Consider the following 14,166-nt stretch of genomic DNA (forward strand, 5'->3'; position numbering starts at 1 on the left):
AAAAAATAATACAAAAATTTGTAAAGATAAACTTTCATTTACTAAAATAACTTTTTTTTTAAATAATATCTGTATTAGTTTTGAAAACTTTTAAGAAAATAGCTTTAATTGCTATCGAGTTAAAAAACTATGAAAATTTTTATAAATTCATTATTTATTAGGAGTTTTGTAACATAAGAGTCAAAATTGTTATGTCGGAGCCACTCATGCATAACTCTCGTTTTTCCAAACTTCTCTCATTTTAACAACTTTTTTTGAAACTTTCATTTTGAGTGGTTTATTAGCCAATAGATTGAAACCATTGAGTTAACTTGTAACTACTTTTTTTTCAAAATTGTTTATATTGTATATTGTTTTCAGTTTTAAGATTCTTTATAGGTTTTTTTTCTTCTTCAGACAATTTTATATAAACTTTTTAATGATTGTAAAAAAATTATAAAATATTTTTTTATAAACAAGAAAAGTTTTAGACTTTTAATTAAAAAAATTTATTAGACTTTTTTGTTTCCGTTATTATATTAACTATTGATAATTAAGAAATTTTATATTTTGTAAAAAAATTTACTAGCTTAAAAAACTTTTAAAAAATTCTAAATAAATACTTAAAATAATTTTTGTTTAACTTTGTTCAATATTTTTTATCAATTAATAATTGAAAAAACAAGCTTGTAATTTATAAAAGAGATCGGGAAGTTTATTAAAAGTTATACAAGAATTTTACATGTGTTTTTTTTGTGTAAAAATAGTTGTTAAGTATATTTTTGATTAACCTAAAATACTACTGTTTATATATTCTATTTATTTTAGCATGTTCTAGTTAAATAAAATGGATGAAATTAGAAAGTGCCCAGATAAGTTAGTTTTATTTAATCTTTTACCAGTTTTTAATATACTTACTAACTGTTAATTCTAAAATCGATAAAAATACGAATTCTTTAAAATTAGTTCTATACATACAAACGATATACTGTTATTTATCTTAATTTTTTCCTGATTTTAACAGTAAAGCTTAAAAAATTTTATTCAAAGAGTTAAGTAGATAATATAAAAACAAGTATTTGTATTTATTTAAAGTTTTCAAAAGTTCTTAGAAATACCAAGAGTTTTACAAAGTTTTATCGCCAAAATTTTAAAACGAAATGAATAACAAGTACGATTATTAAACACCTAAAAAATCAACTTTTATTCAGTAAATTAAGAAGTACGAAAACACTTGAATATATAAAAATAACTTTTATTCACTTTACTATTAAAACACGGTTAAATAAAATTGCTAAGAAAAATACTGAAAAAAAAGTTTGTAGCATAAAATAAACATATTAAAACTAGTAACCCTCACTAGCAAATTAAATAGAATCTAGTATTCTTGAAATTTTTTTTTACAGCTTAAATGTCATTTTTATTTAGTACACAATAAAAAAACAACTTAGGTATAATTTTCCATCATACTTCTTCTATTTTCTTTGGGAAAAGTAAAGTTTTTTTTTTAACTAAACACTATACAACTTTGTATTAGATGGACACCCTTATAAACCTGTGAAAAAATAAAACTAAAAAAAAACTTTGCTTCCACATTTAAGGATAGTTTTAACAATATTATTTTAGATGGTACCCACATGAAGCTTTCAAAGACAACTGCTGTCCGTGTTCGGAATGTCCAATCCTGGAACACGATCAGGAGAACCTGGAGAAAACCCAATGTCTCGAGCAAGCTAACATGGGAAACATCGAGCACGGTTTTGCCTGCAACGCCAAAAATATATCGTTAGTTGATAATAGAGTTCATTTGAAGACAAAAAAGTAAAAGTTTGGTCCCAGGACTTTTCGGTCATCACGGACACCTTTTAACAACTTGTCCAGGACTGATTTTAATTTAATAAGATATAGTTAAAAGACTAAACGCGTTCTTATACGCAAGAAAAAACCTTGTAGCAAATAAAAATGTAGTAAAAACTTTCTCAAACATTTGATAATTATTATTTTAATTAGAAAAGTACTACATTTTTCTACTGTATGATGCACTTGGTTTTTTTATTTTAAAATTTAACAAGTAAACAACAACTACTGCGAAGGGGTTATCACTTAAATTTATTATTTTAGTATTTAGAATTTTCAATACATATACATTTTTTTTTCCAAAACTTTATAAATACAAAAACAAGCAGTGTTTTAATTTCCAGTAGCTTTTAAAAGTTTAATGAAAGCTGTTGATATTGAAAGCTATATTTACCAATATCAGTTACAAAGAGTTGTTAAAAGATCAAAACTTGCTTTTAAGTATTAATTTTTTTAACCCAAAATAGTGTTTTTTTTTTTGTTACTGTAAGTATATCTTAACACAGTTTTAGAGTTGTATAACCATTTTAGAACAAATTCCAGTTTAGTTTAATTATTATCGTATATTTATCCGAAAAACTACATATACCTTATAAGCAAGAAACCGTAATATACATAAATTATTCAAAACTTAACAAATAATCAATATTAACATCAACATTTCCAAGGTCAACTTTATTAACTGAAGTCTAATAATATAAAAAATACTGACACTTTTATTACAGGATTTTTTTTTACTTTAAAACTGACTGTTAAAAAATACTTCCTTTATTTGAGAATCTTTTTAACTAGTTACTAAAATATGAAACATACTTTTTTAAGGTTTGCTACTTTGTATAATTGTTTTTTTCTTTAAGTTATAGTATTTATCAAGTTACAATCGTTTTAAAAATAAGGCTTTTTATAAAAATAGAATTGGTATAAAAATTTGTTTTTTGCTGACTGTAAAAACTTTTTAATATTTGGTTCTATATTTTCAAGACTACTTTTTTTGAAAGTACTTTAGAATATAAAATAAAACCTTTTAAAATAGCTTATTGTGAAACACTTTCTGTTTCTGATTATACAAACATATTTTATAAAAACAATTCAATTTTATTTTCATACAATGTACTATTATTTTTAGATTTTGCAAACCTTGGTGGACCTTAGATGAAGTTACTAATCAAATTACTGAAGTCACTACAGCAGGTTTTATTTTAATTTAAAATTAAATGCTTGATAAGCATTTCATAGGTTTTCACTGAGCTTAATCAAATGTTTCCCGTTTTAATAACAAACTTTAACATTTTACTTCATCCATGAAAACAGTTTTTCACGATACGACTGTTTTCTAACTTTAAATATTTTTTAACTTTGTTTCAAGTTTAGTCTTTAAAAGTAAATTAACTTATAGATGTATGAAGAAACTTCAACAGTTCAACATTAACTAACATTTTCAACAAGCTCGCTTAACTTAAAATTCAATTCTTTATTAATAGTATTTTCTAAACATCTATCATAATAAAAATTATTACTGTTTATACTATTTTTGTTTGATAAGAAATTTTCTAGGAATCTTCAACGAAACAGATCAAGAAAGAAAAGAAGCTTTTAAAACGGTTGCATTCATGTTCCTAGGTTTGTTTTTTAAACTACTATATTATTCAAAATATTTGCTTAACTGATATACTGTCATTATCAATACAAATACGAAATACTTTAAGGTTTTTTGCAATATAAATTATAACTATAAAACAAATAAACATAGGATTAGGTCCTGGACAAGACATTAAAAGGTATCCGTGGTGAGCCACTCGATAACCGAAAGGTTCTTCGTGCACCAGGTCCTAGGACCAAATATTTTGAGGTTCTTTCAACCAATTAAGTACAAAAACTTTTTTAGAACCACTAGATGCAGACATTATAAGTGACTCGTTTAAAATCAAATTGACACTTGATAAAGTAATAAAGTCAAACAGCAACTATGACCTACATATTATTTAAACATTTTCACATCTGCAATCTTTATTGAACATTATCCTTCACCAAGTTAATATATTACAACTGAAATATTTGTACTTTCACTAGGTGTCGCAGTGTTTGCCATGGTAATAGCCATCTTCGTTAAGCACAAGATCAAGTACAAACCTCCCAACCACCAATCCAGTCAGAACCAGAACTCTACCACTTTCTCTCAGCAGTCCCACCTCCCCCTTTCAGATTCGGGGATTTCCCACGAAGCCTCGCTTACCACGAGGTTGCATGGCAACGAACTAAACAGCATCCAATCCAGAGGTTGGTTTGTTAACAAAATAACTCTTTAGTAATTTTTTTCCAATCTAGTATAACTAGGAGATTATACTATCGCATAATCAAGATTATGAGATTGTCGTAAAAACATTTTGTAAAATAAATACTAACCATTAGGTTTCTGCATTTAAATATATTTTGTAATTTTAAGTCTAAACAAATACCAATTAAAGTTTATCGTAGTCATTTGTGTAAACATTCAACAATAGTTAAAACAAATCATATTTTTCACTGCATGTTAAAACAAATCGTATTTTTCACTGCATGTTAAAACAAATCATATTTTTCACTGCAAATTAAAAAAAATCATATTTTTCACTGCATATTAAAACAAATAATACTTTTCACTGCATGTTAAAACTAATCATATTTTTCACTGCATGTTAAAACAAATCGTATTTTTCACTGCATGTTAAAACAAATCATATTTTTCACTGCAAATTAAAAAAAAACATATTTTTCACTGCATATTAAAACTAATCATATATTTCACTGCATATTAAAACAAATAATACTTTTCACTGCATGTTAAAACAAATCATATTTTTCACTGCATGTTAAAACTAATCATAATTTTCACTGCATATTAAAACAAATCACATTTTTCACTGCATATTAAAACAAATCATATTTTTTATATTAAAATCAAATACTTGATACTCTTACACAGCTGAGACAGACGCGTTATGCACTGAAATAACCGAAACAACTTTCCTGAAAAGCAAAAATTCCACAAGTTAGTTTGCCAATTTAAAGTATTCAATTTAAGCAACGTATTCAGACTTTCAGCTCCAGACTTTCAGCTCCATACTTCCTCATCGATGCTTCCTATGAATAAGTAAACATCATTGAGCATCTTGAATGACACCGATAGTTTACGTATCAACACTTTACGCAATTTTAAATACCAAATAAGATTTGTTTGTCAATAATAAAGTTTATGCAAAACCTTAAACTTCTTGAAGAACAAAACTATTTCTTAAAGTTTTATAGTTTGTTGGCAGCCATGCTTTTTTTTTTTTGATTTATGTTTTTTTTTTTAAGTTTTACACTAAAGTACGCAGCTCTTAATTTTAATTACAAATATACAAAAAACTTAAGATATAATTAAGCTTTAAACTTGTTCTTGTTTTCTGTTCAATTTTCCTTTCATGACATATATACCAACTTAACTAATTTGATCTAGCAAAAAACTATCTACGTTAAGCCATTAAACAAAATTAAATGGTAATAACAAATTCTCGTATTCAAATTTTAACCTAATAATATAAAAGTCAAATTCTGCGAACTTTTAATAATCATAAAAGCATAAACTTCAAAGGTTTGCGGTTTTTATTTTGAAGTGAAAATTAAACTGACAAAAAGCCATTTTGTTTAATAATGATAAACAAATTTTATGATCAAGAAGTAATTGAGTTTAAAGGTCTGATTTTCACAAAAAAATCAAAAACAATGATTTTAAAAACTCTTACAAAATATGCTTGTTATCTTAATATACTCTAACATAACTGTTTTTTGGTTTTAATATACCTTAATTAAAGGTTGTAGAAGGATTTGATAAGTAAATACTTAAAACAAATTTTTTGAGATAGTATATAAAATTCGCACTATTCTTTTTTTCTTGTTAAAAAACAAACAAAAAATGTTTAAGCTATATATTATAGTTCTTAAAATATTAACTAAATATGTTTAAACTATTTTAATACATCATGCATCTTAAAAAATTACCATCAAACCATGTTAATAGAAAAATTTTATTTTTAAGTAAAATGTTCAAAAAAAATTTCTATCAACTCTTAAACGTTTACAAAGTTTTAGAGGTTTAAATTGAATTATTTTAGCATAGATGAAAAATAACACTTTCAGATACAAGCTGCTCAATTCGTTAACATCGTAAAAGAACAATTTTGTTTTTAAATATTACGAAAATTACTTTACAGCAGGAAAGCTTGTCTAAAATAATGTACTCCTAAGTTTTCGGTTGAAACTGTAATATTAAGTAAGTAGCAACCAGAATGTAAACCTTCGTAGAATAATAAATTGAATTAAGATAGGACAACTAGTAAGTAAATATTTTCATCAAAAAACTCCGTCGATGGTGCTTCATAAAGTTATTTCTTGTTATAACAAGGTATCTTCTTGGTAACTAAAAATTATTTTGTATAAAAACTCTCATTTTAAATTCATGGATCTGAAAATCATTATTATTATAGTTTTATTTCTTCACAGATTTCACTGAAGACTTCATCAGCGACCCGATGAGCAGCAAACGTGTTGGTGACGTAACAATGAATAGCAAATTTGATGATGACGTAACAAAAGAACCTCTGAAAGACATAACCAACACTACGTCGCAAAACCACCACAACGTTTATGACGTTATACACATTGTTAATGAAGGTTGTTGTTCTAACAATTGATTATAGAAAAATATTAGAAATTTTACACATTATTGTATAAATATAATTAAAGACAAAAATACTTTTATAAATCTTAATTTTTTGCTTTTTTGGATTTATCTTGCAGCTAAATGATAGGCTTTTTAAATATATCTTTAGGTGAACTTTTCAACTTATATTTTGATGTTAAAAACTTTCATGGCTTTAAAATCAAAATAAAGTGCATCTGATGAAATAGCTATACGAAAATTACTAATCAGGCATACAATCAAGTTTAATAATCTTACGATGTTCTTTTTTTAATATACAATAAAATCAAATAGTATTTTATTAAGCTTTATCTAAACAAACTATATTGAACTTATACTATTGAAAAGTTAAACTTTAGGGTAACTTTTGTATTTGTGATCAAATTTACTAATCCGCAGTTGAGAAATCGGCCCTGCTTTCTGAAAACTGCGACCTGTCAACCGTGATAATGGGCGAATCGTCCAAAGTTGAAGAAAAAACTGAACAAGTCTTCCATCCTGAAATTTGCACAAAACCAGGTAAATAAAATCTTTGTTACGTAACAATTCAACAATAACGTTGAATTGTGAAGAAAAAAAGGTTGCGGAACACCTCTGGATTTTATAAGTTTTTAATACTTTTCCAAAAACTTCCAACAACCACCTTCATTGATTTTTGTTTTCAATTTAGAACAATTTATTTTGCAATTTCTCACCAACGCTCTGATATGGATGCGAAGTGACAGCTTCTTGTTTGTTTATCAATCTCAAGGCTGGTGTTTGTTTACGATTGTTTTAAATTTTCCACCAACACCCATGACGCTCATTGTGTTTGAAAAATAAAATTTAAATTCAACTTGATATAATTACACTGGTTTTTCTCGCAAAATTTTCACATTCGCACCAAAAATAGAGTATTAACGTTGCTTTTATTACTTTGAACAAATCGATTTTAAAATTAATTTCTTTTATTTTCAACATTTTATAAGAGTAGGAAGTACTTTTTAAATGTGTTTGTAAATAAAAAGTACTTGGTTTAAAAGTAAGATTTTCTCCGTTTATTGCATTATAATATAATTTTTTAAAACTAATGTTTTCAGTAAAAAAAAACTTTTAGTTAAATAAAAATTAAGATTTTTTGTTTTAAATAAAATTGAAACTTTTTAACTGACCAACGGTTTTTTTTTTTTAACCCTGTTTCAAAAACTCATAAGATGTACAGAAAGTTTTTTTTTGATTATTAAAAAATAAAAGTTTAAAAACTGTTTAAAACAAAAAATAAACTAAAAATACATCATTGAAAATTTTTAATCAATTAATTAATATTTTAATATTTATTGAATTTTCTGTCTAGATAACGAGCTGACTAAATATATCGATTGATCTCGCTGATTATCTTTTGGAATATTTTATTAAATATATTACTATTCACTAATACGCATAATGTCAGTTTTGCAACTCTAACATTTTTTCAAGGTTTATGTTTTGAATTTTTAATTTGTTTTTAAACATTCAATGCTAAGACTTTTTTTTGTGTTTTTTAGTATTCAGGTTAAAAAATTTGAAAACGTTGAACTTAATCAAATCAATATTTAATATTCTTTTGAACTCTGAGTACACTTAAGTGTCAAATAGAAACAGGTATGGAAGTATTACAACAAGAATTTATTTTTTTCTTAACTAAAGTTTACTATATTTTACAAGGACTTAAGGTTAGCGTTAACTATAAGCTTATAATAAATTATCTTCTAAGTTAAGTTGTTTAAAGTTCTGTTTTGATTGTTTAATCTTAGTTTTATTTAAATTTCTTTTTTTTCTTTAATTATCATTTTCATGATTTTATTCTTTTAAGAGTTTATTTTACAAACTAAGTTTCGGTCAAAGACCTCGTCAGTGCTTAAAATCTTATTCAACTAGAATATTATTATTTTTATTTTAACTTAAATTAAATTCAAATTTGAATATTTTAGAAATAACAACTGAGACGCCTCAAACTTGTTCAGGATTCCCAACAACTTCAAAAGATTCGTCCCAGCAATCGACAACTGACGAGGAATGTTCGAATACCGAATCTTCAAACGAAACTTGCAACTATCCTCAAAGTTTGTTCACATATCTGATTTATATAAATGAACTCAAGTAACTATTTTAAGCTTGCATGTTTTAATAATTAAACACATTTTTTTTTTAAATTAACACTTTTCTGGATAGACTAGTCTGTATTGTTTTGTTTAGTATAACAATACAATAATGAATTTTAGATTTAAAATTTAATACATCTTAGCTTAAATGATAAATGTAATTTTTCAATTTCAAACTTCAGAAAATTCTCGTTAGCTTTTTAGTGTGTTATTCATTAATCATTTTATTATCCGTTTTCAAAAAACAAAGCAAGAGTTAATGAAAATTATATAGCGAATGTTTTCTTTTGTACAACTATAATCGTTATATATAAGTTAGAGCTCGGTAGTTTCATTATTATTTTACATTTTCATAACCAAAATATTAAAACAATTTAAACAGACAGTTTAGCAAAACAGGCACCTTCATTTCAATTAATTTTAACGTTTCTAGTTTTAACACTTTCTGGCAACAAACACACTTTTTTTTTCGGTTTTATGAAGTCTCGAAAATCTAACTTATCTGTAAATATTACAACACCATTTATTTAAAATGCTATATATATTTTGAGAATTTCTATAAAGATTATACGGTTAATAGTTTAACTTCTTTGTAATTTTTGTTTTATAGTTATTTTTTTAACTAAAAACGATTGCTCGATTAACTGAAATGTAACGAGCTTGTTTAAATAAAAATGTGCAAACTAAATATAGATAGGAAAGATTGTTATGTGCAGTTACGATTTTATTACTTGAAAGTCTCGTTAGTTTTTTTTTACCGAAACATGGTAGTAAATAAAATATTTAATTTGCACATTTTTATATAAATAATAATCGTTTTTTTAATTTTCTTAATTTAAAAGCCAAGTTGTGAATTCTGTTTTTTTTGAAGTTTAACAAAAAACTGAGTGCATTAAGCAAGTTTAGCAATTTTAGCAAGTTTAAGAAGTTATGAGTTTATTTATAATGTTTTGCAAATTTAACAGAGTATGTTAAATGAACCAGTTGTTGCTTATTTTGACTCACAGCTAATGTAACACGCGTCGCAGCTTTTTCTACCAAATGTTTGTGTTTCAAATCTTCTAAATCTATAAATTATTTGTGACAAAAATCAATCGTTTCATAAGTTTCTTTAGAAACAAAAACTTTATTTTTGTTTATTAAATTTTAAGAGTGTTCTTAATAAAGTATAAGCAAAGTTGCATAAATATCTACGGTATTATAAGTGTTGAGTATATTTAAACCATATTAAGTTTAACTTCTCAAAAATCTCAATACATTAAATTTAAATGAATTAAATATTCATACTTATCTAAATTAAATTCCACGTTCATTCTCTAAATCTTATTACATGTACAGCATAAAAGTACCTTCATATGCATAAAGCGATTGTTAGTATTTTTGAAATATTCATAGTTTAAAATACAGTGTGCAATTCAAACTAAAAAATATTTAAAGCACAAATAAATACAACTTAGTTACTCAACTTGTATTATGCTTTAAATGTTAATTATGATAAAGAAAAATATTTTTTAAATGACGCATACAACCTTGAACAAAACATTTCAATATTTGTCCAAAAGTAAGCATTTGATATTTGTTTAATTCAATTTATAACATTTTTTTTTAATAACAAAGTTATTAGAAAATTTTTCCACTGTTTGTATTAGCAATAACTTTAATCAAAATGTATACATATATTTTTCTAAGGTTTCAATAAGATTTTTATAGTTCAATAGGTATTTTATGCAGTTTCTCTTCTTAACTTACTTTTCGAAGTTGGTACAACAATACTTTAATCTTCTAACAAAATTTTGTTTTTAAGTATACAAATATGAAGCTGTATTATTAGACTATTAGTACATATTCCTGATAAAATTTATAATTTCTTTTTACTTTTAAACCTCTTCTTTGCAAAAAAAACTTCAAAGAACCTCATTTAAACAAATCGATTGTATGAATAAATAAACGCTTTTTGTGTTATAGTGGACAGATTTTATTAATAATTGAATTTTTTATTTTAATTTATCTTTGTCTATAGTTTTTTATTCAAAACTGATTAACTTAAGTAAAACTACCTATATATTTTAGTAGACAGACTTGAACAAAAGTATAAGATAGATAACCAGCTATCTATTTTTCAACTTTACTTAAAGCGTTCTTTACTTTTCATATAACAGAAGTGTTATAACAGAATAAATATAATTTAATTGCTATACTAGATGTTCCTAAAAAATTAAAACAAGTAATAATATTAAAAATCATTACTGTTAATTAAACTTGACAAGTGCTGACCAAGACGTTTTATGTCGTTTAATAAACAAATCCTAGTAAGACGTTTAAAAAGTATCCGTGGTGTGCGACTCGGTGATCGAAAGGTTCTTCGTGCACCAGGTCCTTAAAGCAAATTGTTTTAGTTTCGTTATTTATTTGTTATTCAACAAACAAATTACTAGATAGTAGTAATTACTAAAACACTCTGTATACGTATGATGAACATATACCTCCATCATGTTTAAGTATACATTTTTCAATTATTTTTTACCTGATACAGAGTCGCCTGACACGGTTGACGAGAAGACGTCGGAAGGTTCATCAGGAGACGAAGGTGACATATTAAGGTCCACAATACCGCTCCTAGTGGTCAAGCCCCAGAGGAGGTTCGAAAGCAGGTTGAAAGGTCCCGACAGTCTCCTGTGACGTAACAATGTAGTTGAAATCCATGTTATAAAGTTATTAAGTTTAATTGAAAAAAATATTGCAAAAACACCCAAAAACGGCAAAATTTGTAGAAAGAATTATAATTTTTTTTTTTGTAAAAAAAAATATTTTAAAATCTAATAGCATTAAGTTTGACCACAAAGAAAAGCTTTTAATAAACGAGATAATCAATAATTTCTTGGTTGTTTTTGCTCGCACAGAAAAAAATCAAATTCGAGATTTTACTTTCACCTTGGCGAAAGTAAAAATTTATTTTGTGTTTTCTTTGCGTTTGTTTACTGTGGTTTAATATCGTCATTAGAAGTTTTTTGTTTATTCTTTCACCACAGAACTTTCCCGTCACAAGGTGTTTGTGTTCAAATATGCCGGGAAAAATTTGGTTTGTGACGTCATAAGACTTTCTGTGTTTTGTCTGATAATTTTCAATCCATTGCAAAGTATTCAAGTTGTTAAATTGATTTTATAGTTGCAAAATCACACAAAAAAGACTTTACTGTGTCGTTTCACATTAGACATTTACCAAAAAAAAATTGGTTGTCCAAAACATTAAACAACAGTTTGTCTTTCAAAGAATGAGTTGGTAGATAAGCTACTTCTCATTTTTTTTCAACTATATCAAGATACTTCAACGCGAAAAATCACATCTACTGAAATATTTACGCAAATAAAAAAAAATTGTGCATTTATATAACTATTGTTTTCTTGAAATGAGAAAAAAAACAAGTTACATAAGAACAATGTGAGTCATATATCGGAGAGAGAAGAAACAAGAGTGGTCAAGATATTTCTGCTGGGTTATGCAGAAGATGACTCATTGTTTTATGTTTGACTCATTCTATGCATCGTGGCACGTTAATATATGTGTGCAACTTTGAAAAAATTGAAACTGTTTTTGATTTGAAAAAAATTTCAACCTTACAAACTTAAGCTGTAAATTACTTGTAAAGTAGATTATAAGAAAAAATTTACATGGTGACAAATGAGTCATGAGTTATCTTTTAAATATTAACTAAAATAAAAATTTAATTTTGCTTTAAAATCTGCAACAAAAATTAGGTTTTCTTGCTTGCTGTTTTGAAAATTTTGTTTTCCTTTTAAATTGTGTCCCCACTTTGACTCTTATTATTTCATAATGAGGGCATAACAGCAGAAGGATTTTATGACGTCATAATACCAGCTCACTGTACGTATTCGTTTGATACGTTGCAAGTATTGAGAGAAAAACCCAAATCAGAAAAAGGTTCGGATTTGTTTGTAGCAAATTAAAACTAAAACAGAATGTTTGTTGTAGTCTTTATGAATGTTATGTCTATTAATCACTTTTGTACAAAAAGTTTTCGGCTTTCTCTTTTTTTTTAACTTACCAGAATTTCGGAAAAGTTATTACACAGAACAAGTCAAATCTCAAACTTTCACTACATACTTAACTAACTATACTTCTCTACTACAAGTTTTGCTTTTATTTTTCTTGTAACTATCATGGTTGTGTCAACTAAGCTGTTTTGATTTTTTCTTTCTAATTCAAATACGTTTTGTTAACAAAAAAATGATTAAGAAGTGAACAGATAAACTAAAAACAGTTTTGTTCTTCAAGTTTACAGCATCGATAAATAAAACGTCAGTTCCCGGATGTAACTCTTTTCATTCATTTCGTCCATATTTAAATATATCGACACTTTCCCGATCTTAGTAAATAGTTTTAATCTTTGTAAACACATTTTGTATAAACTTTTAAAGTCTGTATTGTGCTTTATTTTGAATTTGTGCCACCATAAATAATAATTTCAGTATAAACTCTTGATAATTGTTTTACTAATCGGCAACGTCTAGAACTTGTTTTTTGTGGTTTTTATATAAAGCGTTAAAACTTTGAATGTTCAATAATGAAGTGTTTGTAGATATTTCTTTTGCATTCTAAAATTTGTAACATTTTCTTTGACCCTAGAACATCAGTTAATTTGTTGGCATTTTCGGAGAGGGTTGTTTTTTGTGGTTTCTATATAAAATGATTAAACATTTTCAAAGATTAAACAAAATGTAGATGTGGTGTGTATGCTGCTATTTAAGTTGCAGAAAAGCAAAAACACTTGAAACTTTAGTCTGCGTTGATATTTGTGTGAACTTGGGTTTGCAGTCTGCACTTGAACAAGTCAAAACAATTTATTTGAATTTTCTTTGAATTTTTTTCAACACAGTCTGCACGATCGGCAAATTCGCATAAACATTTCACTGAACATTTTATGAAACTGATATTTTAAACAATAACATCTTGTGAATAAAAAAAAATTCTTCTAACTTGTAATAACATGTCTTCCATTGTAAAATTTATACAGTGCTACTTATTGTAAATAACAAATTTGTCTTCTTAAGTGTTTCTTACATATTTTTGTATCAACAGTTTTCGTTGTAATGAGATTACTTGGAGCTTTTTTTTTAATTTTGATATCGTGAATTTAACTATTGTATCGCATGAAGTAACTGTTGTTTATTTTTTGTTTTCTTTTTTACACGTGGCAATTTTTGTTTAAAATCAAAACAAAACAAACCAAAACATCAAAGACAATAAAAATGTTTACAAACTTTTTTACGAACCCTGTCAATTTGTTTTTGCTAATTTTAACTGAAACCTTTTTGAACTTCTAGATTAAAAGCAAACTCACTGATATTTAACATACCATGAACTTTATTTATTTTTATTTATATTTAATTACTCAAAGTGCTGCAATATGTGATTTTGTTTCTATACAATATTTCTCTCAAATTTCTCAAATTGGTTTTGTAGTTCAACAT

General features: G+C 25.8%; 1 protein-coding gene across 1 annotated transcript; it reads left to right on the forward strand.

The window, feature by feature from the left end:
- The first annotated feature begins 805 nt into the window (after positions 1–805).
- Positions 806–14,166, forward strand: LOC145835581 (uncharacterized). Its single transcript, XM_082943247.1, has 10 exons — positions 806–855; positions 1,606–1,764; positions 2,963–3,027; positions 3,391–3,456; positions 3,907–4,113; positions 4,799–4,864; positions 6,358–6,528; positions 6,956–7,075; positions 8,506–8,637; positions 11,210–14,166. The coding sequence occupies exons 1-10, from the start codon at positions 827–829 to the stop codon at positions 11,353–11,355; spliced, it is 1,161 nt and encodes a 386-aa protein (XP_082799373.1). The 5' UTR covers positions 806–826; the 3' UTR covers positions 11,356–14,166.

This window comes from Thalia democratica, chromosome 5 (genome assembly GCF_965202585.1).
Source record: "Thalia democratica chromosome 5, ktThaDemo2.hap1.1, whole genome shotgun sequence".
Classification (NCBI taxonomy): Eukaryota; Metazoa; Chordata; class Thaliacea; order Salpida; family Salpidae; genus Thalia; species Thalia democratica.